This window comes from Myodes glareolus, chromosome 4 (assembly GCF_982192425.1).
Source record: "Myodes glareolus chromosome 4, mMyoGla1.1, whole genome shotgun sequence".
In the NCBI taxonomy this organism is placed as follows: Eukaryota; Metazoa; Chordata; class Mammalia; order Rodentia; family Cricetidae; genus Myodes; species Myodes glareolus.
In genome coordinates, this window is record NC_142029.1 from 61,850,798 (window position 1) to 61,878,556 (window position 27,759).

At 46.6% G+C, this 27,759-nt stretch overlaps 2 protein-coding genes across 3 annotated transcripts in view; one reads left to right on the top strand and one right to left on the bottom strand.

Annotated features, from left to right (window-relative positions):
* The window catches only part of Rab6b (RAB6B, member RAS oncogene family), a 56,492-nt gene extending 47,193 nt beyond the window's left edge, over positions 1–9,299 (top strand). For both annotated transcript variants that reach the window (XM_048417522.3, XM_085689640.2), the window contains exons 7-8: positions 1,351–1,417; positions 5,154–9,299. In XM_048417522.3, the coding sequence (XP_048273479.1) occupies positions 1,351–1,417; positions 5,154–5,218 (132 nt within the window). In that variant the 3' untranslated portion in view covers positions 5,219–9,299. The remainder of the gene's footprint in view (positions 1–1,350; positions 1,418–5,153) is intronic.
* Positions 9,300–11,639: 2,340 nt separating this feature from the next.
* Srprb (SRP receptor subunit beta) lies at positions 11,640–27,124 on the bottom strand. The gene is made up of 7 exons (XM_085689639.2): positions 26,917–27,124; positions 26,280–26,374; positions 23,730–23,807; positions 20,173–20,255; positions 15,903–16,039; positions 14,238–14,292; positions 11,640–12,625 (listed from the first exon to the last, which is right to left on the bottom strand). Exons 1-7 carry the CDS (start codon positions 27,062–27,064, stop codon positions 12,412–12,414), a joined length of 810 nt encoding a protein of 269 aa, XP_085545765.1. The 5' UTR covers positions 27,065–27,124; the 3' UTR covers positions 11,640–12,411.
* Positions 27,125–27,759: the final 635 nt, after the last annotated feature.

The following is a 27,759-nucleotide window of genomic DNA, read 5'->3' on the forward strand; positions in this document are numbered from 1 at the left end:
GAATGGAAACTCAGAAATGGAACAAAGAGGATCCCACGGCAGCTGGGGATCATAGGAGGGAGAAGAGGTGGAGCTGGGGCTGAGCAGTCGTGTGCAGCTGGGATCCACAGAACCCAAGTTGTCCGTGAGCAGAGCTTAGCTGCTCAGACTGCCTGGGCTTAAGAAAATCCCACCTACATTATACCGTTCTGCTGGGAACCAGGTTTTAACATATGAACTTAGGGGAGACCCAGACATCCAGACTAGTCCAGAATCTTCTGTGCTCTGGGCTTAGGGCTGTACTTGTTACTTTCAAGATGTTATTCCTGCCAGCCTCCACCTTCCAGATGCCCTCCCGCCATGTCTCCTCCTGTTCTCATACACACTCACTTAGGTGAACTCACACATGAACCACACTCGGCATGCTTGCTTCCCCCATGCTCACTTTCTCAAATACACACCGGAACATGACATTCACAATACCACACACACACACGCACACTTTCCACACATACTCTACACACAAAATCTTGCACACCATACATATCACACACACACTCACACACACACACACACACGTGTCATGGTGGCATTCTCATGTTCCTCACTGTGGCTGTGGCCCTGGCTCCCAGCATCTGCCTTGCCCCAGTGTCCCTGGCAATGCCATTTATCTTAAGTCAGACCAGAAACTGGTTTTATCCACCTCCTTCCCATGTGAGGGCAACAGGCAGAAGCCTGCTCCCTGTGGCCCGGATGACTTCTGCAGTAGGACAGATCCTCTGCATCACGCCCCACCCGACTGCCTGTGGCCAGTCTGCCTGCAGGAGAAGCCACAGCTTTGCTGTGTGTGTGGACATGTGTGTGTTTGCACCTGTGCAGGCCACAGGCTAACTTCTGATGTCATTCGTCAGGTGCCTTCTACATTGTATTTTGAGACAGGGTTTTGGTTTTATCTGCAGTGCACCAGTTCTGCTAGGCTGGGAGGCAAGTGAGTCCTTCCTTGGGAACCTACTTATTTCTGCCTCCCCATCGCTGGGATTACAAGTGTGTGCCACTATACCCAGCTTTTAACATGGATTCTGGCCATTGAAGTTGGGGCCTCATGCTTGTGTGGCAATCACTTTATTGACCAGGCAGTCCCTCTAACCTCTGTGCCCTCTTCCTGCAAACACCCTGAGACCCTCCAGGACCTGCCCTGTGAGGGGCTATGGTGACAGCAAAGGGCTCAGAACAAGCCTGCACTCCATGGCATAGTCAGTGGACAGACAGACATCCATAATATCCATCCACATGAGGAGAGCAGTGCAGGGGGAGATGGGGAGAGGGGAGGAGGGGACTGGGCGGGCCTCACCCTGCATCTCCTGCCTGCAGCTCTTCCGACGTGTGGCGTCGGCTCTGCCCGGCATGGAGAACGTCCAGGAGAAGAGCAAAGAAGGGAGTATCCTTTTCCTTTGGCACGTGAGTGAAAAGACAGCCCCAAAGTCCATGTTTCGCTTGGTGTTGCACTAGAGCAGGTGCATGCTACCCGGCCTCCAGCCCGGCCTTCCCTGAACTGATCCAGATAGCCAGGCCACCCGTGTTCAGCAGCAGGGTGGGCTCCATGGCCGCTGAGCTCCCAGCCAGCTGTAACCAAGGCAAGAAAGAGAGGCAAGGGCTGTGCAGGAATCATTGGTGTGGGGAGGGGAGGAGGAATAGTGGCTCCATCTTGCTTTGTAGTGAATATGATGTGTGTTTTGTGAGGCCACTGGAGAGCCAGGCAAGGATGCTTCTGTGCACTAGCACGTGATTTCAGCGCGTCAATGCTTCCTACAACTCCCCACTGCTCTGTGGAGCTTGCGCAGCACTCCCAACCTAGGTAACACCCAGCTGCTGAAACTGAGGTCCTTAGAGGCCATGTATGTAACTTAGGGAGTTAGGATTCACACTGAGGCTTCCTTCATATCTACCCCTTCTCTGTTCTGGGGTGCTGTCTCTAAAGGGCACCTGAGAGGATGCGATTAGAAGCGCCTAGGTGCGTGAGGACATGGCACACAAACAGGCGTTCTTTGCAGCTGGTCAGATGGCCCTGCCTGAATAAGGCCTGAGAGACTGGACTCTCACACCCCAGCCTACATCTTTCAGACTGGGATACTCAACATCCTCCACTCAGCCCTAGAGGTCTCTGAGGGAGACACTCACTGAGGGTCACAGAGTGACCCAGGTGGTTCCAAAAGCTCCTTCAGGCTGATGAGGGTGAAAACAAGGAAAACATCTCGTTTAAAGTTGTGATGTGATGTGGCTGTGCCTGTCCCTTTCCTCTGCTCAATGCTCTTGGTGCGGGGTAGGAAATAAGGTCTTAGCAGTTGCTGCAAAGGTGAGCCTGAGACAGACTCGAGCCCCAAAGAGCAGGTACCCCAGTAATGCTCAGAGGACAAACAGTACCTGTGTGCTTCAGAGGCTGACAGGGCACCAAGGGGATCAGACTAATGTGTGTCACCTGATTGGTCACTCCCAAGACCTCACTTGCAGGTAAGGAGACAGAAGCAGACCCTGGGCTACAGAGAGTGTCTCCCCATTCTCACTGCGTGGCCGAGCTGGGCTGCAGTCCTTGAGGGAAAGACCCCTAGTGTCACCAGCCAGGTGAGGAGCCCTCGAGTTGCCAGAGAATGCAGAAACCCACCTGCGGGAAGGCAAGAGGCGTGGTGACCCCTGCTGTGCCAACCATGAGGGACAAATAGCCTCCTCTGCCCTGCCCACTGCAAAGGCAAAGACAACCTGCCTGAGTGAGTGGTGGCCATTCATACATGTTCTCCCGGAATGTGGTTCACATGGGAATCCATGCTGGACCAACAATCAGGCCACATGCTCCCACTTCAGAGTGACAGTTAGCATGGCATTCTAGTGTACCTAACATCTCACTCAGCTCTAGGGGAAGAATACTGAGCAGATCACACAGGGAAATCTGGACTGTGTCTGTTTGCCCTATGTGGTACCCCCATCTGCCAGATGCAGCCATACCCTTCCCAGGTGTCCAATGGCTGGATCCTCCTAGGAGACAAGACTAGAACAGCCTGGAACAGACTGGAGAGAGCTCAGAAGGGACCAGGTGGAAGCAGTGACCACTTTGGCTCAGCTGGAGTGTTAGGCTAACACATCTGCTTACAGATGGGTCAAACCCAGATGTCTTGAGGATGCGTTCTTGAGGTTATGCTTGGGATGGCATAGACATAAGGAACAAGCACCCAGAAATGCCACTTAGGGATGCTCTGTGAAAGGTTCTTAGGTGGCTCTATTTCCTGGACTGGTGGCGGGGGTGGGGCATGGATGTGCCATGCTTCCAGATCACCAGAGAGCTCCTGTACTTCACCTGCACCCCACACAGGAAGCCTTCCCAGGGCCTTTCTAGCAGCTTCTACCACCTGCTCTGTAGCTCTCACTCTCTCAACAGAGTTGGGCCAAGGGACCCCAGAATGATGGAGCCACAAGCCCCTTACTGCGTCCACACACACAGGACTCTCCTTTCTGGCAGTGACTTGGCAGTAACCATGACACTTAGGCCTCCCATGCAGGGCAGAGCATGCCCCAGACCTCCCAGCTGATAAACTTGCAGAGCCATGACAAAATTCGAATGTTTTGCATCCTGTAGCCACTGTCCTCTGTGTCCCCATAGCACCAGAAGTACTGGGGCGGGGAAGCATACCCAGTAGTTGAAGACAAGATGGTAACAGGCCAGCTGGGCCCATCACTGTCTCAGGAGCCATCAGACAGTGGGCCTTGATGTGGTTAGTGACAGGCCACACCTGGGGTCCTGAGTGTGGCTGGTGCAGCATACTGAGCTGGATGGACGTGCAGCCACATGCTGTCCTGTCTACAGAAGAGCACAGGGCAGGTTCATCCCAAGTCCTATGGCACATCTCTGCACAGAATCTCCTCTTCTGGGGACAATTGAGAAATCAGCCCACCCATTCTTCCCCATCTTTTCAATCAGAAGCAGCCCTCGACCGCGGTATTCCAGTGGCATGTAGCATTACAAAAAAGAAACATTAAATGTTAGTAGGTACAAAAGCTTGAAGCAAAGTTTTTAAAGTTGTGCTTTATAATATCATAGTCTTACACGTGTGTTTCCACTTAAACTAGTTAAACTTGGGTTAATATAAAAGTTGGGTTTCAGGGTGTGGAGATGGGTCAGTGGGGGAAGGCACTTGCTGCACAAGCTTGAAAACCCAAGTTTGAATCCGACACTCTTGTGAAAGCCCAGACATGGCCACGCAACTGTAACCTCAGTGCTGTGCAGAACAGAGACAGGAGGGTCAGTGGGGCTTGCTGGCCACCAGCCTAGCTCCAGATTTAGTGAGAGACCCTACTACACACACACACACACACACACAGAGAGAGAGAGAGAGAGAGAGAGAGTTTAAAAAGTTTAGTGTGGCCACCATACTGCACATGCAGATGGAGCGTAGCCTCCCACCACAAGTCCTTTTGAATAGTGCCATCTTGGAATTACCCAGTGTCTGTAGCAATGGCTTCCCAGGTGCCGTGCACTGGGATGTTCCAGAGTTTTTAGTAATTCACCCTGCAGACCCATCTCCAGATCCACCAGGAAGATGTGTTTTGTAACAGATTTCTCAGGAGATTTTTAGACACCGTCCAAAAACCCCCACGAGGTGTCCATAAGTGTTGTGCCTCAGACTGCACTGGAGAAGATTCCTGTGGAACAGCAGTCAGGTCACTCCCGTATGGGACAGAATGTCACCGTGACAGCAGCCAGCCTTTTAGGTGGACCAGTGGTAAGTTAGGGGACTGGAAAGCAGGTGTTTCTGGCAGCAGATGGGTGGAGAGCAGGGATGCCGCAAGCATCCTCCACTCTCAGAGGGTGTGCCATGACAAAGTAGCACTTGGGAGGAGGGCCAGCAGTTAATGAGGCTGAGACTAATGGAATTTGAGCACCATTCTTCAGTCACTGGGGAAAGCTTCTGAGACAGATCCTCCCTGGCCTGTGTGTCACGTCACAGCCCGAGTGTCCCTCTGGGTAGACAGTCTGGGGGATGTGGGCAGGTGGAGGTAGGGAGAGAAGGGTGCAAGATGGACAGTTCCTTCCCACTCCAGCAGAGTTAAGATCTGAGTGTGGGGGTTTGCAGAAGGACAGAGTGGCATCTTGGTGACTGTCATCTTCCTTAGCCAGCCTCCTACAGTGATTGACATCAAGCTGGACAAGCCCCAGGAGCCCCCGGCCAGCGAGGGTGGCTGCTCCTGCTAATGCAGAGCCCACTTGGCTTTCTCGAAAACACTCACTTGTGTTGCCTCCTATTGGTTAGCTTCCTAACGGGGTGGGAAATGAGTTTATCAAACGGGAGGATCTTTCTTTTCTCTCTCTCTGTCTTCTCTAGGAGTAGGGTGGGACATGGGGAGGGAGGCTGGGCATCAGGGACCACGTCACTCTTAACAGCTGTTACCTAAACAACTATTTTTTGGTTTGGTTGTAATATATTGTACTTTATTAAGATTGCCAAAAACTGTTAAAATTAAAAAAAAAATTTAAATCATGTGTATACAACTTTTTGCCAGATAAAAGAAGTAGTCATTTTTATTTGAAAGATGTGCTTTTTTTGTTTTTGTTTTTGTATATTTGTAAACTTATAGAGAACCTCTCCATACACCTCTTCCTTCCTGTTCTCTTGAAACTGTGTGTCACCTCTACCTTCCACCCATCCCCTGTCCCATAAATTAAAGCAATTAACTGAAAAGTAGTAATTAGGTTCCAGGCCTGGGTCACATGACTCAAGCCAACCAAACCCTCTGTCCAGGCTCCTCTCAGTCAAATCAGACTTTAGTTTAACAAAACAGCCCAGAGGGGCCATTATTCAGTCCTTCCTTGGCAGAGTGGGACACATTAGCTGGCCTCTGACTGGAAATGAAGGCCTGTAGGCTTTATCATCAGTATCAGGCCCCACGGCTGCTTCTGCCTCATCTCCTCCCCTGAAAAAAAAAAAAATGAAAACCAGAGAACACAGACAACCATGTGTTTTCTGTGCTGACCCAGTAACGAGCAGAGCGAGACGGTACTGGAAGGATGGGGTGCTCCAGGCGGCTGAGGACTGAGGCAGGGTTGTGGTTCTCAAATGTAAGCTACTGTTCCAACAGTTGACGCATGTACTTAGGCTGACTCGCCAACTCAATGTGTGAGGTGAAGCGGGGTGGCTCAGGGGTGCTGAAGCCTGGGGCACGTGCCATTGATCCATCTGTGATTGGGGAAGAGACGGATGTCTGCCCTGACTCTGAACAATATGTGTTCTCAGACCTTGTAATCCTCCTGCTGGGTACTCTTGTGGAAGCGTTGATTCCTTGATGTGTTTCCAGCCCCTGGCATGGTATATTTGAAATCTTTGTGTGAATACCTTTGGAGTGTTGTGGCTGCACTACGGGCATTTTGAGGTTACTGTGGGATTCCCAGAAGGCTGCCCAGGGCACTACAACCTGCCCCCAGCAAGCTGTCCTTGCTGTTTCCACTCATTCCTGAGACTGCTTTAGGCTTAAAGATCTTCAAAGACTCTTAACAGAGATCTCTCCTCAAAGCAAAGTAACTCACACCCTCAGCGCTCCCATACTTACTGCCCTAAGCCTGCCCAAAGACAGACAGGGGCAGTGACCCTTCAAAACATCCCAGTCCTATAGCATTGGCCCGTCTCCAGACCGCTGATGCGCAGGGTAAATGCCACCACAGAGGGTTGGAATGAATTATGGAACTTCTCAGAAATGAGTTCAGAATGGCAGCCTGCATGGTGGGTCTGATTTTGTGAGTGGGGCCGCCATGCTTCTCCATCCTGGGAGACAGTGTCAGTGCCCATTCTGGTGAAGAAGAGAGGAAGCAGGATTCTCCTGGGTACCTCTTCCAGAAGGCAAGGACCAATGTACAAGCGTAATTGAAACATCATGTGTTTAGCTTTTTTATGTGTGTACATAATTATACATAGAGATAGACTTGTGTATACACCCACACACACACATCCTCACGTATACATGTGCTCAATGTATATTCCTGTTGCTCCCAGTCTCAAGTTGGAACTTGCATTGTGATTCCAGTTTTGGAAGTTCAAAAGTATGCAGTGTATTGAAATAAGAAATACTCAAAATATTGTCCAATAACTTGTGGTTGTCTTGCCTTCAATAAAATAGTGCATAGATGTGTTAAGCTACAATCAAAACTCGTCCACAGAACTACCTTCACCACTGCTTTCTGTACCTGTGTGCACAGGTGTGTATGCCTTTGTGGGCCAGTGTCCCCCCACCGTGGGCACCCCACCTAAGTGGTGCTTGTTGGAAGAAGGCACACTTGCCCTGTGCTGACAGCCGTCTGGTTGGCAGGGAGGGGCTTCGCTGGCAGCCTCTGGCAGAGCCCCACAGACAGGGCTTTATCCTGTGTCTCAAGGAATGAATGTAGGGTGAATTTTAATCTTCTTGGCACTAAAGAATAACCTTTCCTGTATTTCTATAACTCGAAGTAGCAGATCTGTTCCCTCCTCTTGTGCACACAATCTAAGGCATCATGGCATGCTTTAGAAACAGTAGGAGCCATGGTGGATGCCATCCTGGTTGATCTGACCTAAGGAGTCCTGCCTTCCTAGCTTGTCCACAAAGCCCCCTCTTGAGTTTAGGATCGCCCAGTCTCGTTGCCTCTGAAAATGAGGGTACTGCCCATTGCTCTCCCACCCCAGCGGTGCCCTGGCCTTTTCCTCTGCCCATCTCCTTCTCTGACGGCCATTAAGGCAGCCAGGCCCCACACAGAACCAATTCTGTTGTACCTGGGACTGATTTCTCCTTCACGCCCACCACCCTCCTTGTCGGCAGGTCTGGTCAGGTTCGCTTGAAGATGTCCTGAAATTATCTCAGTGTCCCCATCTTTGCTGAATTCATATCAGTCAGAAGACAGAATGAAGGATTCTCTTAGGACAAGATCTCAACTTAGTAATTCAGTTCCTTTCCCTGGACATTTGAGCCTGGTCTGGCAGATGGGCATGACCCTCTTTCTTTTCTTTAGGAGTCTTGAAGGAGATTGTCAGCAAAACTTCTGTGAGCATTGCAGGAATAGTCTAAGATTGGAAAGGCAGGCGGCTTAGCTGTGCCCACATGCACACCAAAATGAAGGTGTGATGTGAGTGTCCTGAGTGCTAGTCTTGCTGTGAGGTCAGAGGTTAGAATGTTTGGTGGTCAGGGCCTGACTGCTGTCACCAGCCACTGCTCCCTTCGGGTCGCCATCCTTAAAACATTTCCGCAATATCCCAAGATGGGAGATGAAGCCATGGTCACATCAGTTAAACGTCAAGCGGCAGAGATAAGGGCTGCAGGGTGGTAGCTTGGAGTGTAGACAGCTGGGTACAGAGCTCTACCCAATGCCTGGCCTCCAGTATCCAGTATGACATATGGGGACAGCACTGCTGGTGTCAGCATCCTGCAGGTACAGCAGTTAATTCCTTCGCCATATGAAAGAGGGAGAGGCTGTTGGGAAGAGGGGAGTGTAGGTGAAAGTAGTGAGTCAGAGCTACGAGAGCCAGTAGGCAGGAGCGTGTCTGAGTGTGTCAAATGCTCAGGGCTCAATGCTCACTAGTTCCCAGACTACCTCTCCCCAAGAGTGGGAGGCACTGTCATCCTGCTGCAGCACCGGGAGCCAAACCCTTCCTGTTTCACAGGTGGGGGAACCAGAACAGACAAGGTCCCCTACAAGCCAGGAACGATCAGAGCCAGTGTTGGCATCCTCCACCCATTGCTGACCTGGGGGTACGGACACGACTGCATCCTGTGCTTGTGTCCCTTGAGCCATCTCCACACCATGGCTAGAACATACGGTTATTTCCAGCCTTAGTAGCTAGTGAGAATATAGGTGCAGTTTGGGCTCCTTCGCTGTAATGGGTGGTCCCCAAATCTACTTGCATTGTCTAAACCACACACGGAGCAGTAGTCAGGGCACCCTTTTAATTTTTGTTTGAAATCAACTTCTTCGGTATTTCAAAATCTTGCAGTTTCAGTGTGCAAACTCCTTGGACTCCAGACCCTGTCTGATTGGCACTCTGCAGGGTATGTTATCAGGAAAACCTTGCAGCGGGAGTTCAGATGGTCTCTTCAGGAGACAAGAAGCCTCCATAGCAACGAAGGCCAGCCTGCCTATTGTGTGTTGACTTCGCACCTCACCTGTTCTTTAAAGAGGAACACAGAGGGTGGCATTTCCATCTGTAATGGGCTCAGAAGGCAAAGCGGCCATATTGACTTTACATTCAACTGTGTAATATGTGGAAAAGACTCAGCATGTTGGTCAAACAATAAACTGTCCTGATTCTCAACACAAAGCTTGTCGACTGTGTCTAAGTGGTACGGTTTTATATATAGGGGGCTTAAAAGTGGATTTCTTCAAAGGCCCTCTCATGTTTGGGTGGCATGTCCCCAATGCAGGGCCTTTTGCCTCTTGTCTCTGCTCACCTGGGCTCTCCCCTGATTCTAAAAGAAAACTGTGGGCTAGTGAGATTGTATGCACAGCCTCATCTGTCTGTTAGATCCTAACAGTAAATGGTCAGGGAGACTCCAGGAGGAACCAGGACTCGGGAGTGTATTTATCACCTCTACACTCTACTCAACAGGGCTATGGGTTAAGGAGGCAGAGTGCAGGGACTAAGTTTTTTACCCTTTTGACGACTGCCTGTCATTTAAAGGCAAAAACTTAAGGGTTATCATGATCCCCTTTTAGATTACATCAACCATCACCACCCCCAGCTTCTCCCACACCAGTTGGGGACAGTCTCTGAGAGGCCCCTCGGGTCTCCACTACCCCTACCATATCTGGGTTCTGGGAACAATTCCTGAGAATGCTAAGTTTAAGTTCACCAGTGACCTTTCCCATTGAAAGGTCCTAAAAGTTCTGGAACACTCCAATTTGTCACCTCAAGGCCACTACTGATTAGCAGGAAGAGGATACAAAAGTCCCTGCCCACTGCCTTAGATTGGAATCTAGCGGTAAGGTGGGCAGACACAGGAGATGGGGAAGGGGGGAGGGCTGAGAGCCCGAGAATATGAGTACATGCCAGATGAAGCGAGAACAGCAGCCCTCCAACACAGTAGTGTCCAGCCACGGGTCTTCACACAGAGGGCATGCTTGCTCTCTACATATTAGCAGTTATGCCCCACTGTCTCGAGGCTGAGGAGGTACTCCAGGTGTGCGCAAGATGACGTTGGGATTGTCCTGTTTGAAGTGCAGTGTGGCAAGGGCAGGGCTATTGGGTGACTCTCCTCGTCACTGCAAGAGTGACCACTGTTTGCTAAACCCAAATTTTATATATATCAGGGAAACCTTGTACTCTTGGCTATGTTATATAACATATCTGTATATATACACACATATATACGTATGTTGTGTACAAAACACGTATTTTTTAAGGTCAACAGAACATGGCTAGGTGCTTCTGTAGGGTGGGACCTAGGGGTGCTGATTAAGGTTACATTCTGGGTGAAATGATGTCAGAAGACCTCATGTCAGGAGGTGTAGAGGCCTTGGGGAGCAGTGGCAGGGGTTCTCCAGCTGTTGTTCATTAAGAGCTGAGGCCCTTCCAGAAACTGAGGCACCTGGTAGTGTCAGCTAGTTTGAAAAACCAGAATGAAGTCTGGCCATGCTGAGACTCCAGAAGTGGAATCCTTCAGGCCTTCCTCAGTGCAGCTGCCCCTTTACAACTGGGCTTTCCAGCACCAGGCAAGCACTCTACCAACCTAGTTTCCAGCCCTGCCCAACTTAACCTTTTGTTTAAGAGCATCTTCGGGCTATGAATAAAACTTTCTTTGCTCTCCAACCTCATCACTTTTCTGACGTGCCGATTCTCCCAGTAAATAAAATCACTTTATTATCCAGAAAAAGGGAGTAGTGTCCAAGAACACAGGGGTTTTTGTTTTGTTTTGTTTTTTTTGAGACAGTGTTTCTGTGTATATTTCCAGCTGTCCTGAAACTCACACTGTAGACTAGGCTGGTCTAGAACTCATGGAGATTTGCCTGCGTCTGCCTCCCTGAGTGTTGGGATTAAAGGCGTGTGCCACCATTGCCCAGCAAACACATATTCTTTAACTAAACATCTACCTTTCTTTCCCTGAACACCTACTGCAGTGTCAGTCATCCATGCCCTTCTCACCAACATCAGCAGCACAGTCCAGAGAGCAATGAGAATCCCAGCAACTCACTGCTTTCTAGTAAGAACTGACAGGGTCATCTCTCTACTTACCATTTTGTGTATCTCATACACCAGAAAAAAAATGCTTTAGGGTGGGGAGCCCTGAGTACCTGCTAGGAATAGCAGCGATCTGGGCCCCACAGGGATGCCATGTGGTGCAGCAGAGGCTTGGGCTGGACTGCACAGGGAACACATCGTGTGTTTATCCTGACTCCCACTGGTCCCCAAGGCCAGCCCAGACGCTCCTGTACGTGTTCCCAAGCACCACACCTTGAGTCATGGCTCTCCTACAGGGTCTCTCTAATGAGGCCTGTCTGAGTGTGAGAGATGAGGCTCGGGTAACCTAGAGTTGAGCTTGAATCCTAGTTCAGCTTCCCAGCTATACTCGCTCATCCAACTTAATGCTTTCAGATAGACAGTTATTTATCAATTTACCAGTCATTTGTAAAAGCAATAAAAACACAAATGTTTAAGACAGCATTACTTTGAAAAGGCAACTTTTTTTTTAAAGCATGAATGAATTCACTTAAAAATATATATACAGTGGACTTTTCCAATTTGTGCTGTTCCACAGCATCTGAGCTGAGGAGACACAATGGGAGCTGACCGAGTAGCACAGGCAGACGGCCTGGGGCCTCACAAGCCCCCAGAGGCAGCAGTGCACTGTCTCCCCAGGGGAAGCTCTGGAGCACACTAAACCATGAGTGTCTGGGGAGCTGGCTCTTACATCCGTCACGTGAGAGTGACTAGAGGTTCCCGGCAGGCTTCTGAACCTAAGCTGGAATGGAGACAGGTCACTGTCAGCGGTGCCCTGTGGTTCTGAACCTGTCTTCGTTGTAACTACCTTTATATCTGAGACTTCACTAAGAACTAACAATGCCAAATTAGTTATGCCAAAATACGAGGGGCAACTGGAAATTAACTGGCTCCAGGAAAAGGGAGGGAAGCAGAGAGACAGAGGACAAGAACTTCCCAGATGCACCTTTTCTCATGGTAATGCCCTCTCTGCTATGTCACACACTAAAGTAATGCTACACCTACCAAGAGGGAGAACAGGAGAATTAAATAAAAAGGACTGGTTGAGAAAGGAGCTAGAAGGGAGGGACAATGCTTTCAAGCTGCAGTAACTGTTTCTAGAACACGGAGATGCTGACACATGCCATGTTCCCTCTATCGGCTCCACACCACCACAGCCCTTTCCCAAACTGCTCATCAGTCACAGATGCAAAAGGTTTGCAGCCAGGGCTGCCCCTCAGGCGATCTTGGCCAGCCACTTCTCCAAGTCCTGGATGTCGGCAGTGTCGGCATCCCCTCGTCCACCCTTGGCGCTACACTCCAGGAACTCCACCTTGAGGGGCAACTGGGAGAATTCAAATTCTTTGCCTTTCTTTCCCAGCTGAACAGGTGCAGTACTGGAACTGTCCAGTGTGCTGGGAGCAGCAGAGCGGGTGACTCGTAAGGTGTTGCTGTGGGCAAAGGGACAAGTCAGAGGCAATCATCAGTGCCCATTAAAGACTGACAGGCTAACCGCCAATTTGCTATTATTAACACTGCTGACTTATCCTTTATATCCATGAACCACTGTTTCAGATAAACAGGTCAGATGGGTCCAACCTGTCTATTAGCCAGATGTCAGGGGGTTAGGAGACCCAGGTGCCACCAGCTCTTTTAAGCCTAATTCCACTTCTAAGATCTGAATGACACCATAGAAAATACAGTTTTAAATGCATGCTGTTTTATAAAAACTCAAGGTTTGGAAACTTCAGCACGGGGAGATAGGGAGCTTTTTATCGTGAATCTTCTTGGATATAAAGTTCATACATACGCAGACTTCAGTCTCATCCATCCTAAATAGAAAAACCTTCCCAAATTAAGCCACTTTACAGCCAGCTGCTCATCCTGTTAGAGAGCACACAGGCAAATGCTGACTGACTTCCTGCCAGGGACTAATATTTATAAATACTAGATCCAACTAAAATAGCAAGCTGGGCATGGTGGTGCATGCCTTTAATTGCAGCACTTGGAAGGCAGAGGCAGGCGATCTCTGTGAGTACGAGGCCAGCCTGGGCTACAGAGTGAGTTCCAGGACAGTGAAGGCTACTAAGACCCTGTCTGAAAAAAACAGGCCTTACTCTTACAAAAGCAGTCAGTCAGAAAATGTAAATGGGTTTTCTGTCTTTTCTTCTGCAAAATAGCTTTTTAGTTCCTAGAAATAGGAACTGCACGGAAGCCTGCTAGATTCCTTAATGCTAACAGTTTATCTCACTCAACTTACAAGCTTTTCGACACTAAGGTAAATAATATTGTCAATAGCCTGAAAACAATGTAAGAAATTACAAGACAGTAACATAGATTTTTATATTCTTCCTAAGTGTTCTTGTTCTGTCAAAAATAATTTCCAGTGGCTACAATTTTTTATTTTTTATTTTTTTGAGACAGTTTCTCTGTAGCTTTGGAGTCTGTCCTGGAACTCACTCTGAAGTCCAGGCTGACCTCGAACTCACAAAGATCTGGCCATTGTCTCCGCCTTCCGAGTGCTGGTATTAAAGGTATACACCACCAGCGCCAGGCCTAATTTTTAAATTTTATTTTCTGGAACAGGCTCTCACTATATAGGCCAGTTAGGCCTGGGACACTTGGTTTCCCTGCTTCCAGAGTCCTGGGACTATAGGTTTGTGGGACCACACCCAGCTTCCAATCGCTTTTAATTTTTTTACTTCCCTTTTCCCCTGACCCTCAGTTTTTACTTAATGTAACTATTTTACATATTATTTGTACCTTTTAACACTGTTTTACATGCCTTACTATGTAAACAAATACCTTCATTCACTGAAATAAAATTATTTTAAACCTAGTGTCTTAAGTCTCTCAAACCTTCCAGCTATAAAAGAACAAAAGTAAGCCATGGAATCTTAAAACAGCTATAAGCATCATTAGTTTTTTAGAATTCCACTAATTCTTTCATAAATTATTTAACACATACATTCCATACTAATCTTGACTATAATTCTGATAACCGTACACAACCAGAGGACGCTTGGGCGCCAGGACATTTGCCAGCAGCGTGTGCACACTTACAGTTCCTTTTCAAGCTGCTGCTGAATTAACTTCGCGGATTTTGCCATTGCGATATCTGGGGGGAAAATAAGAGCATTGTTCTAGATTAAACCAAAATATGTCTTTGCCCTGGATTCCTACCACAGAAAGAAAATTCCTATTTAGTCCAAGATTATCTCCCATTCCTTTGTTAAATCATCTTTTTAATTTATTTTAATTTTATTTTATGTGCATTGGTGTGAAGGGGTCAGATCCCAGAAAACTGGAGTTACAGACAGTTGTGAGCTGCCATGTGGGAGCTAAGAATTGAACCCAGGTCCTCTGGAAGAGCAGACAGCGCTTTTAATCGCTATACCATCTCTCCAGCCCCATTAAATCATTTTTTGTTATGCTATTTCTTTCTCTGTCAAAGTAAATGCTGTATTTGTAGTTTTTTGAAAAATGTTTTAAAACATTAAATGCAATGAGATAAATTGTTCTAGTGCTAATGAGAGTAAAGCTAAGTAAGCTTGAGCTTTCCACAGCGTACAAGCCTTTCGAGCTCACACCTGTCCACCAGCACTGTGACTGACATTTGATGAGAACCTTTAACACACAACGCCTTATTTACCGTTTAAAAAGAACCTCATACAACCAGCCAAGTTTTGGAAGCTGTGGCAAGCATGAAGTACGCTGTAGGTTGGAAACAAGCCCAGGAGGGCACAAAGCCCAAGCCAATAGGTACTGAATGCCCTTCTTATACAAAACAGAGAAAGGTAAGAGCTGGGCCTGAAGAGGTAGCTCAGCGCCAAGAGAACTGGCTGCTCTTTCAAAGGATCTAGTTTCGATTCCCAGCACCCACACGGCAGCTCACAACTGTCTGTAACTCCAGTCCCGCAGATCCAAAGCCCGGTATGAATACTGTTCACAGACATACATGTAGGCAAAACACCCATACACATAAAAATTATTTTTAATATCTTCTTTTACTTTTTAAAAGATTTATTATGTATAGTGTTCTGCCTGTAAACATGCCTACACACTAGAAGAGGGCACCATATCTCATTATAGATGGTTGTGAGTCACCGTGTGGTTGCTGGAATTAAACTCACGACTCTGGAGAGGCAGCCATTGCTCTTAACCTCTGAACTATCTCTCCTGTCCCTGAAAATAACTTTAAAATGATACCCGCAGCAGGTATTATTAAGATTTTTTTTAAAAAATCACTTCTGAAAAATGCTCCAGACTCCTAGGAAATGCAGATATGAGAGAGCTCTGAAGACCAACTATCCTGGGTTTACTTGAACTGGGCCCAGAACTGAAGCCCGCTGACCCGAGTGTGAGCCCCAAAGGGGATGCAGCCTCCTCTGGTGAAACCTGCTCAGTGGTAAAGCTATTTTACAGAGACCCCCCCAAAATCTCCAGAAGTGACAGTATGCAACCTCACAAACTAACATTTGGTAAAGTAAAATAATTTAGGATCTTCAAAATAAAAAGCACTGTATTATGAAAAAGGGTATAACAACACTTGGTTGCCAGTCCTTAAGGCAGCCTGGTAAAAAGACTGGGAAATAGTAATAGATGAAGATTTAATCCCTTAATTTGTGAACACCCCTGTGCCCCATGCTCGACAGTAACAACTGCAGGTAAATGAACTAATTCTCAGTAGCAATCCTAGACCAACCCACTGCCGTTGCCAGGAAGCACCTTGCTTATTGCAGGCTATTAGGAAGAATGGTGCATTCTTCAGTCCCATGCTGTCGAGGAGGACCTGATACAGAAACTCGGCCACGTCTTTCACCTCCCGCTGGAATGCTGCACTGTCCACCACGAACACCACAGCCCTGCAGTGAGTGAAAGGGAAGAGGCACATGAGTACACAGTAAGCGGGAGCCACAGGACAGGACCCCTGATCTCTCTAGACTCAGCCCACTGTCATACACACACAAGCACACACACACACCTTGACATAATATTAGCAATAATAATAATCATAATCATAAAGCTGTTAAGAAACTAAAAGGACACAAGAAATGGTGTCTGCTCAAGGCCAGGAAACCATCCTATCGTCCACAACGGAGTAAGAACAAAGAGGAAGACATGTGAACAAGACTACAGGACAATGTAAAGCTGAGCCAACAACACATGGTACAGACGGCTGGGCGAAAGGAGTGTGCTGACCGCACAGATAAAAAGCACACCTGGAAAGAGTACGTGCGGAGGGTGAGCTGTGGAAAGCTGGGTCCGAGATGACACACTGACCTGTACAGTTTGTTTTCCTGTCCTAAGTGAAGACAGAGAACTCTTAGGGTAACTCAAGAATTATGAGTACATGGGGCTAACCTCAGGCAACAGCAATAACAATACCAGAAATGAAGCCATTGGAACTACAGACAACAGGGGTCAGGAACGTGAAGGCCTAAGTAAAGAGGGGTACACAGCGGCTAAGAGGCCCTGGGCAGCCACACCAAACACCCTGCACAAAGCCTCCAGCTCAAAGGCAGGCTAATGGAGGCTGTGATTAGAAAATTTCCCAAGAACTACTACACCTGTCTCCAACGCCTCACAGTCGCCATGCACAAGTTGACGCTCTCCCTGCACTAAGACCCTAAGCGAAGGTTACATAAAAACCGGGCCAGATTCATCAACCCCCATGATACCAACAGATGGAAATAACTCTGGAGTCTACCCTTCGCATCCTAAAGTAGCAAAGACTGTCAACCTCATCAGTGACACCCATTCCCTTGAAGGAGGGGTTCTGGATCAAACAGAAGAAAACATGCAGTTCCAACACAGAATATCCAGAACCCCCAAACTGGAGCTTAGAGTGACCTAAGCACATATTCATGGAGGCTAGAATGCTTGCACTGCAGGCACAAAGTCTCGGATCCATTCCAGCCAGCATAAAACCAGACAAAGCGCATTCCTGCAACCCTAGCACCAAGGAGGTAGAGGCAATAGATCATAAACTCAAGGTCGTCTTTGGCTAAATATGAGTTCAAGGCCAGTTTGAGCTACATGAGACCCTGCCTCAAAAAAAAAAAAAATTTAGAGGATAATACTAGAAACAATAAAAAGAAGCAGGTGTACTTTTAAAGGGTATTTTAAAGACTACATCATAAAAATAGCATATGAAATTAGCAACTCAGTGGAAACCTAAGCAGATATAACTTAGCTGAAAAGAACACAGCAAACTAGACAGCAGAGCTGAGGGCTCACACAACACTCAAGGGAAAAGGATTTCTTAGATAAACTAGCATAGAGACAGCAGAGAGAAGATCAAAAATGTCAGCAGAGTCCCACGCTGTGACAAGTGAGAAAGAGCAGACAGTGCCATCTGTCGGCATCACAGGGTTTGATGAACCGGCCCAAGTTTCATGCTAATCTTCCACTGGGGTCTTATGCCTGCAGGGTTCACTTGTGCCCTGCAGTGTGAGGCAGGAAGCCAGCTGTTTCAGTTTCTTAAACTGCTTTTGAGTGGGAGGCTTTGTTCAGTGTGGCTGGTCCAGCTGCGGGGCTGTCAGCCACTGCACTGGAACAGGATAGTGTCCTTCGGTGTAGGGTGGTACACTTGAATCCCAAATACCACGAAGCCAAAGACAGATGTCCCGTAGGAAAATGACACTGAGAAAAACAGAACCTGAAAGGAAGCAGAAGAATTTGGCAGAGCAAAGAAAACAGCAGGTTTACTTTAAGTACCCACTGGATAGAAGAAAAGTAGCCAGCACTGGCAGTTACAGAGGCACATCCCCCAAATAACAGATGGTCTGATGAAGATCAAAACACGGGGGCTTACAGTTCACTAAAAGGAAATGAGTGTGTATTGGATGCTGTTACTTATTGTTTAAAAAAGGGCAGGAATCCAAGAAAGAGTAAAAAATAATATACTTTAAAATCAGTGATGGGAAAAGAATCTTAAGCCAGAAGCAGAATTTTTAAAAAACGGCCCATGGGGCGCAAGAGATGGCTCCAAGATAAGAGGACTTGCCACTCTAGCAGAGGACAAAGGTTAGGTTCCCAGTGCCCACATCCAGCAGTTCACAACTGCTTGTAACTTGGTTCAGGAGATCCAGCACCATGTTCTGGTCCTTCAGGAACATGCACATATATGATGTACAAACATACACACAGGCGCATGCACACAAATTAAAAAAAAAAATCTTAAAAAAGTCACAGATCATAGTATTTTCAATTCCCTTATATTATAACTGAAGTTTCCGTGAACTTAGTTTTATCTTTATATGATACATATTCTATTTATTCAAAATACTTGGATAACAGAGTATAATTATACTACAAACTGTAAATTATTTGCAATTAGTAACAGAAAAAAACTGGTTTCGAGACAGTTTCACTATATTGCTTAGGCAGGTCTCAAACTTGCCATCCCCCTGCCTCAGTCTGCTAAGTACTAAAAGAACACCCTATTATGGCCAAATTTAGCAGTTCTAGGTATGTCTTAATTGTCTGAGGAATAAAAATTGCATTCTCATCCATGACAAATTGCTCATCACCATCTTTTTGTGGCAAGAAGCAATGACAAAATCTAAGTCTAGAATGCTCAACAAAAAGGAAGCTAAGATACCATCAATCAAAAACATGAATACCTCAGGTACAATACTGCCAATTAAACTATCACAACATCATTTCCAAAATGCTTTCCAAATCTAGTTATTAAAATATGCCTTCACATCATTGAAATGTATCATATAAATTTACCTCTTCAGTTCTTAATCAGTGTTAGATAGCAAACATGAAGAAAGCCTTTAAAACTAGAGCGTTCGGATTTTAGGAAAGAACTTAAGAATCAATTGTCAGGAGGATTTACACTAAAAATAGCTCTTGAGGCATTGATTTAATGTAACTGAAGAGCAGACTTGCTGGGCTGCCATGCTGCCTCTAGCATTTGGCGGGTTATACAAGGGGGATGATAAGGACGGCTTCTATACCATGCCTCCTACAAAGTGGACTGCTCCAAACCCACTAGTGGGAAAACAACCAGCAAACAAACCAGGCTACAAAGCTGTTGTAAGAGCATGCTGCTACTGTAGGGGTGTGGAAGCCTCATCACCCCAAGCCTGGCACTGTGTGACACTCTACTGAGCTCTGAGCCACAGACTGCCAGTCAGCATCTAGTGTGGAAATCACCTAGGACTTTAAGACAGATCCACACTTACGGAATACAGCTACTGGTGCTTTACAGGAGCCAAGCCAGCCCTCTCTGGCTGGCCCTTCTGACGATACCAGCTGTGTGCCATTCATGCAAATAATTAGCAGTTATACCCAAAGATACCCAGCTAACAGCCACTGCATTATGTGCAGAACATGCCTAAGAATTTATGAGAGTTGGTGTAGTGGTACAAGCTTTTAATCCCAGCAAGGCAGAGCAGGTGGATCTCTCAGTCTGATGCCAGCCTGGTCTACAGAGCAAGTTCCTGGACAGCCAGGGCTATACAGAGAAACCCTGTCTCCAAAATCAAAACACAAAGAAAATTCCTCTTCCAAACTCTAACAGCTCTAATATATCATTAAGTCTATCTTTAGCGTTAGGGGATGGAGAGATGGCCCAACAGTTCCGAGTGTGTTCTGCTCTTGCATAGTTCAGTTCCTAGCACCCATGTTGGGAAGTTCACAACCACTTGTAACCCAGCTCCAGGAGATTTAACACCCTCCTCTGGCTTACACATATACCTCCCCACAAGTGCACATAACCCGGCCTCACACGCATATGGTTAAAAACAATTTTTTAAAATAGTATCTTCAGAGTTACCATGAAATTTAATCATGTTAACGAGAGTAACACTCCCTAAGAAACTCTCCTACAGTCTTCACAATCCTAACACCCCAATGGATACTCCAAACGCATCATCTTTCCACCCCAGGGCACCATGGCATCAGAATCCTAACAGAGGAAGCATCATGAGTGGATGCCAACACGGTCCACACTTACACACACCCATGCCACTTCCTAACTTACCTGGCTGAAGACTTAAAGCGATCTAAGAACTGAAGCCTCAAGCTCTCGTGCCCAGGGAGGTCAATCAAAGTCAGGCTATTCCCCTGAGAACAAGAGTGAGATTAGGTCAGCCTTCTGTTCCAAGAGGATAAATCTGCACCATCAGATCACAGGCAGCACGCGGGTGCTGTGCTAATGAATCAAGCAGATGATGACTGCAGACAGTGAGTGAGATGGATGTCTGTGGAGCATTAACCGTCAACACTGGTGAAGACTGCTTGATGAGTATGCACGAGGCACAGAAAGAAAAAAAATAAAAAAATAGGGGCTGGGGATAGGCCAGTTGGTAAAACGATCTGAGTTTTATTCCAAAAACCTACATTAAGAAAAAAAAGGTCCAGTGTGGTAGAATTACTTTTTGCCCCAACACTGGGGAAGCAGAGACAGGCAGATCCCTGAAGCTCTCTGATCAGCCAGCCTAGCCTACTTTGTGAGTTCCAGGACAGCGAACAGACCATGTCTCAAAAGCCAATGTGTATGGCATCCTAAGGAACAACACACCCAAGCTTGACCTCTGCACACATTCCTGCACACCCCATATTATTGCCTCCCCTCCCACATACTAAATAAAAGCTCTGGCAACAAAACAGTTAGCATGGTTCCTGACATGACATGAATAATGCAATGTAAAATTATGTAAGATGTATAAAATTACAATGTAAATAAGTGTTTGTTTGGTTGGTTCTTTTGAGACAGGGCTTCACTTTGTAGCCCTTGCTGTCCTGGACTTACTCTGTAGACCAGGCTGGTCTCAAACTTGGAGAGATCTGCCTGCCTCTGCCTCTTGAGTGCTGGGACTAATGATGTTCACCACCACCACCCAGTTTAATAAATGTTCGTAAGACAATGAAGACACCTTACTGTCTGAAGGAATCACTGAAGCAGAAATTATCCAAGGCTTAGGAAATACACTAATATAAGTATAAGCAAACTCATATGAAAACTGGTAAATATTCACAAACAATGTAAAGTAAAAACATACAATTTATAGCATGTATTACAATGAATGAGATTCTCAATCTTAAAGAAATATCCACAACTTTGACTCTTGAGTTTTAGATATTTGTACATTAGGTTCACCATTTATTTGTTCCAATTCTGTCAGTATTTCGTTTGAATTCCTGGTCCCCTACTTAGCAAACTCACTAAGCACCCTAGGAGGTGCTAGTCACCATCCTACAACCTCATCCTTGGAACATGCTATTGTAGACATAAATGATAAAACTATCAGGTGTGCTCTGGTACATCTGATGGTGTCTGCAGAAGGAAGTCAGTACCACATACAGACTGGGCACAACCCTCTGGATTCATTCTGCCCGAACCTTCACCGACAACATGTCTAACAACTTTGCCGCTCTATGCGGTGAGAGCCTGGAGAACGCATGATGAGGTCTACCGCTCTGTTTCTGAAGCAGTACTAGCACTGAAACACACAGCATTAGTGAGTGATCCAGAAGACACGACTGGGCACATTACTGCTTAGACTGGAACAGAACACTGGGAAGTGGGACAGGAAAGGGATGAGTGTTCTTTATGTTCAATGAAGCACAGTACAGGCTCATGTGCCTGAGGAACATTGTCTATCAATTTTAATAAAGTATTTAAAATTATTTAACCCAATATAAAGTATTATTTCAGATTTATTTATGTGTGTGTATATGTGTACATGTAAATGTGGATGACCATGAGGATCAGAAAAGGGTGTTAGATTCTCTGAAGCTGAAGTTATAGTTGTGACCTGTGGGATATGAGTATTAGAAACTAAACTCCAATACCTTGGAAGAGCAACAAGTGCTCTTCATTGTTGAGCCCCAGAATCAGGCTACAAAAATCCACCAATCCCAAGCCACCCTGGAACTCCCTCAGTCATCCAAGAAACCCTATGCAAGCTCTGTGTCCTGTTCAGTTTGCTGCTGCTTCTCACCCCAGGGGCCGCCACCTCCCTGGATTCTTCCTTCCCAACAAACACCAAGTGAGGTTTGTTGTGCACTGTGACTTTTTTCACTGGAGCAAGTCAGAGCAGAGCAGAATTGTAACCCTGTCGCTGGGGAAACTTTCCCCTAGCAGAGCAGAGCTGTTACACTCCGGGGAATTTACACAGAGCTGTGACACTTTTGCAGGAGACACCGTCCTCAGCAGAGCAGGGCTGGAACAGCTTCACTGGGGAAACCCTCCCCTTGCTGGAGCAGAGCTGTTGCACTGGCGTTAGGAACCTTTCCCTGAGCAGGGTTGTACGCTGCTACCTTACAGTGACTTTATGGTATTCCTTGGCTCCTAACTGCCAGGATACCTTTCCATCTGAGCTGCAATTCTTACAATGAGACCTTGTCTTAAAGACAAGAAAAAAATAAAATAAAGTTCTGGATCAGAGAAGTACCATTGTAGAAAAAAAAAAAAAACAGCTAAACGGCTGACCCTCCTATTTGCACAGTGCTTAATTCTGAAAGCACCAGAAAGGGGAGGAACAGGGGCTCTAAAATCACAACTCTAATTTGCCTATCCATCCGTCCTTCCTTCGCTCCCTCATCAGCCACGGAGCCCTCCCCCCACCCACCAAAGCTGTTAGCACTATAACCAGCTCAAAAGTTCCCATCTGCGCCCTCCAGCTGCACAGGTGTGCGACAGTCATTCTTCTGATTCTTCACGGATATTTTTGAAATGCATGGTGTGTAGCCATCACAACCATGCTCGTAAAAGCAAAAGATTGTAGTAACATTAAATACTAACAACGCTCTGACTATGTACTGCTCTTGTAACAGAAAAAGACCCGATGAAACTCACAATAACCCTGAACAGACAGAACCTAGGAAGAAAAAATTTTGTGACGGAACCCTATACATGTTACAAGTAGAGGCATGATAAAATCTGCTACCAAGAATATGTTCTTCATAAAAGCAGGCTACAAATGCCCACATCCTACTCCTGTCAACTGGACACAGCTCACAGCCACCTGAGAAAAGCCTCAACAGAGTCCCATCAGACTGGCCTGTGGGCATGTCAGCAGGTCGTGTCTACTGGATGTAAGAGGGCCCAGCCCGATGTGGGAGGTTCCATCTCGAGGTAGGTGGTTCAGGGGCATGAAAAACTCAAGCTAAGTAAACCAAAGAGCGGGCCAGCAAGCAGCATTTCTGCATGGCTCCTGCTTCCAAGCTCCAGTCTTGATTTCCCTGAATAATGGATCAGATTAAATACTTTCCTCCCAAGCTGCTTCTCCTCAGAATATTTTCTTTCTTCTCTTCTTCTCTGTTTTTTTTTTGTTGTTGTTGTTGTTTTTTTTTGGTTTTTCCAGACATGGTTTCTCTGTTTAACAGGCCTGGCTGTCCTGGCATCTGCTATCTGCTTTGTAGACCAGACTAACCCTGCCTCTGCCTCCCGAGTGCTAGGGTTAAAGAAATGCCCAGACTACCACTGCCTGTCTGTTTCCTTTTTTCAGAGTATTTTCTCACAGCAATGGAAATGAAACAAGACTTCACAGTAAGAAGAGTGTCAGATTCCAGAACAGTCCACAGGCACCTTACCCTGTTATTGTTGACTTTGTACGCAGCAGAACTGTCGGTAATTGAAGTCTGTGTGTCTCTGTAGTGGCCAGTTAGCAACTGTAAAAAAACAAAATGGACCAGATCTGGGTGAGCGCACTACAATAACACCAAACCCAATTTAAAGAACACCATTTTAATTCTGTCTAGCATAAGGTCAAATGAATGAACGCTACTTGGAATAGCTGAAAAGGATCATACTGGTTTATTTTTAATCTATAGAAATTTAACTAATTACAGGCTTTATTCCTCTTTTTTGCAGTGCCAGTGATCTAACCCAAAGTCTCAGACATGCTTCAAAAGCTCTATACCACTGAGTAACACCCTAGGCCGAATATTATTCTTTTCAAACGACAAGGGGCCAAATTTACTGACCTGTAAACATTTAAACTACCAACAACTCAAGGTCTGAGGAGATGTTCCAGTGGATAAACATTTGCCGTGCAAGCCTGACAACCTGAGTTCAGATCTTCTGCACCCAATAGAAACAGATCCAGTAATGTACACATTCGTAATTCTAGTACCCTGATGGGGAGAACAGGAGGAGGAGACGGGAATTTCCAGAAATTCAGACTAGCTAGTCTGGCGCAGCAATGACAGAACACTAACACTGGTCATCCTCTGACCTCCACGGATGTGACAGGGCACACATGTATCAGCACTCACACATGAACACACACACACACACACACACAGAGAAAATTAAATACTAATTTATACCTGCCAAAGGAAGAGTGGAAATTCTCCACAGTAAGACATGCTCAGTTAAAAAATACTGGCTACAGAAAACTGAGCACTAATGAAAGGAAGCCTCACTAGCTTCAACTATCAAAGGAGGGTCTTTCTGTCATGTCTCTGACAATGCTGGGCTAGAACTGGACATGCTAGAACTATTTTACATCACAACAAAAGTTACTGGGCTTCCTTTTTTCTTTGACTAAGTGGTGAAGAAAGAGTAATAAAGCAGGCTAAACTTAAAAGCGCACGTCTGTAGCCATTATATTCCGGGTCAGCCCAAGAAACTGAGACTGCATCTTCCATTTTGTGTATGTGTGTGTGTCTACACTAGAGGCTGTCGGAAGTCTTTCCTCAGTCACTCTCTACCTTGAGACTATATTCACTCACTGAATCTGGAGCTCACCAACTAGCAAGGCTTGCCGGCCAAGAAATTCCAGGTGTCCACTGTCTCTACTGGGATTACAAGTACCTTTGGGTATGGCTTTTATATGGGTTCTAGGGATCCAAACTTAGGTCCTCGTTTTTGCCAGGCAAGCTCGACGGCCTGGGCCACCTCCCCAGCCCCAGACCATATATTCTACGGGTATCATCTGAATCAGCAAAGACGTTGCCCATGCCACTGACAAGTGAAGTCTGGCATACAGCTTCAACATTTCACTGTCATCCTTTAAACTAAAAAAAAAAAGTAGCAGTCAATATTCATGCCATGGATCACTTTCAGGGAGTGACCGTGAACTTACTGAGGAGTCAGTCAGCAGGCTAGGATGCAAATGTCTTCACCCAGTCTCGGTTCAACCGCAATCACAACATTGCTCCTGATACAAAGGGTGTTCTATAAGAACCAGAGAGCTACATAGAATTCACAACACAACCAGTTGTGGTGGCACATGCCGGTAGGATTTGCTGAAGAAGGCAGAGGCAGGAGGATCACGAGCTCGAGGCCAGCCTGGGCTACACATTTTGGGGGCTGGAGAGATGGCTCAGCAGTTAAGAGCACTGCCTTCTCTTCCAAAGGTCTTGAGTTCAATTCCCAGCAACCACATGGTGGCTCACAACCATCTGTAATGAGATCTGATGCCCTCTTCTAGCCTACAGGCAGACACACAGACAGAATACTGTATACATAATAAATAAGTAAATAAATAAATAATTCACAACACAGATTACAAATGAGTAAAATATACTGTTTTGAATTTTGGAGCATTTCCTTTTAAGGATGCTTAAATGATAAAGATGTATGCAAATATGCCAAAATTCAAAACATCCAAAATCTGAAACAATGAAAGTCTCCAGTAAGCTCTCAGAAGGGGTTCTTATCCAACAACAACTCTTCTGGCATCTTTACCCACAGAAATTATCTACAGAAGACCCCACAGAAACGACTAAATGTGTGCGTGTGTGGAGTGCAGGAACAGGTTTTCCTAGAGCCTTTTTGTATTCCCATAACTCCCAGGATGGAAGGAGGGTCAGCTAAGTTGGTTAAGAACACATACTGCTCCTGTAAGGAAGGGAACTGAGTTCAAGTCCCAGCATCTGGCAGCTCAGAATAGCCTGTAACTCCAACTCCACGGAGTCTACATATCTGGCCTCTACAGACACAGGCACTCATGTGCACACATCCACACACATCCATATAATTAAAAAGAAAAAAAACTTAAATAAAATATTTTTAAAAACTTGTCCCAAACTTGCTGACATAGTGTCCTGTACTAAATAAACCACAAAATGACAGGAATACTGAAATGCCATGACAGTTCCTAGTACGTTTAACAGAGGCGGGAATCAAAGCATTACCCTGACAAACAGCAACGTTTTCCCGGAGTCACAAAGCCCAACGAAGAGAACAGCTCTCTGACTGCTCTTTCTGCTCCAGATGAACTTCCAGAAAACTGCGGAGAAAAGCAGCCTTCATTGTCAAGGGTTTTAATAGGCATTTGCGGCAAAACAACGCGTCCGTCAGCATTAGTTTCACTGTTACACCCCATTAGAGTTATAGTTAGGAACCCACGGGTGCCAGTCACTATCGACCGTCAACTTTTCCACACCTATGTCCCACATCCTAACTGTGGAGACCTCTAGTATCTACAGAACGATGAATCTGGAAAAAATAATAATAATGGCTTGCTAAATCTGATTTGACGATCTCCACTTTTCCTTAGTACCTCAGTAGCCCAGCACCAAGCTCCCAGACACAAGCAGCTCAAAGTTGGTGTGAGCGATGGCGACGGACGCCCTCCGCGCTCAAGCGCACAGGGGAGCCTCGGGCACTACTGTCCCAAGAACTAGGTCACTTCGGAGTCCCGGTTCGACGCTGCTGCGTTCTGGAGGGCGGATGGCAGAAAAGGGGAGCCTCGCCGCCCGCCTCCCAGGCCTGCAGCGCCGAGCTCCAACTCCGCCACCCCGCCTTCGCCGCTCTCGCCTGCCGCCTCACCCAGCGTCAGCAGGACGGCGAGCAGAGCCACCGCCACGGACAGCAGCGTCGGATCCCTCTGCTGCAGCTCCTGCCGCAAGGAATCGAGGTAAGGCTGGAAGGAGCCCCCGGCGCTGTCCCCAACACGCCGGGTGTCTACGGACGCCATGAGGGAAGGTGCGTGGTCTTCCCGGGCTGCCTAAGCGACGTGGCTCTAGACTCCGCGCCCCAGGACGCAGAGCATCACGGGAATGGTAGTTCATGGGGCCGTAGTTCCCTCCTGCATGCCCCGAGGAACGCCAGGTGCCTGATGGGAGTTGAAGTTTTTTGGTTTCTACAACCCAGTTAACTGGTCTACTGATTATCTTTACGCTTTGGGATGTGTATGCACCGACTCTATCTTTTTTGTGCGTCTTCCCCCTTACACTTAAAATTTTATCTTTGGAGAATTTTATACATAAATGTTTTAGTCACATCCAACCCGCTACTCCCATTTTTTTTTTTAGATTTTTGAAAGAACGATGAATTTGAGCAAAATTAATGACTTGCAAATTTTCACTTGAGAATTTCTACTCTGCCTTTACATGCTCTGAGACTTGTGAGACATTTTACCAGTGTGGCAAGAGATGTGACAGAATGAGCCCCCGTGCCGCATGAGAATCCACAAAGATAAGCAGAGTCCTTCATGGGATCAGAGAAAAGTAGCTAGAGATGGACCCGAATCCTGAAGGATTCCGTAACCTATGCTGGCAGCTAAAGAAAAAAGATGTGCCGAAGAGAAGCATGAGGAAAAGTCAGCGACACGTGGGAAGCTCAGTAATTCTGTGTCCTCAATTGACAGGCTCGGCTGGGAAAACTCAAATG

What these genes read in the sequence shown, in the direction of transcription:
- Srprb (XM_085689639.2), bottom strand. Translation starts at nt 27,064, where the DNA reads ATGGCGTCCGTAGACACCCGGCGTGTTGGGGACAGCGCCGGGGGCTCC. An exon ending in CGCCGTCCTGCTGACGCTGG is followed by an intron (nt 26,375 to 26,916) that starts GTGAGGCGGCAG and finishes TTTTCTCCGCAG; the next exon opens with TTTTCTGGAAGTTCATCTGG. An exon ending in ACAAAGTCAACAATAACAGG is followed by an intron (nt 20,256 to 23,729) that starts GTAAGGTGCCTG and finishes TCTTGTTCTCAG; the next exon opens with GGGAATAGCCTGACTTTGAT.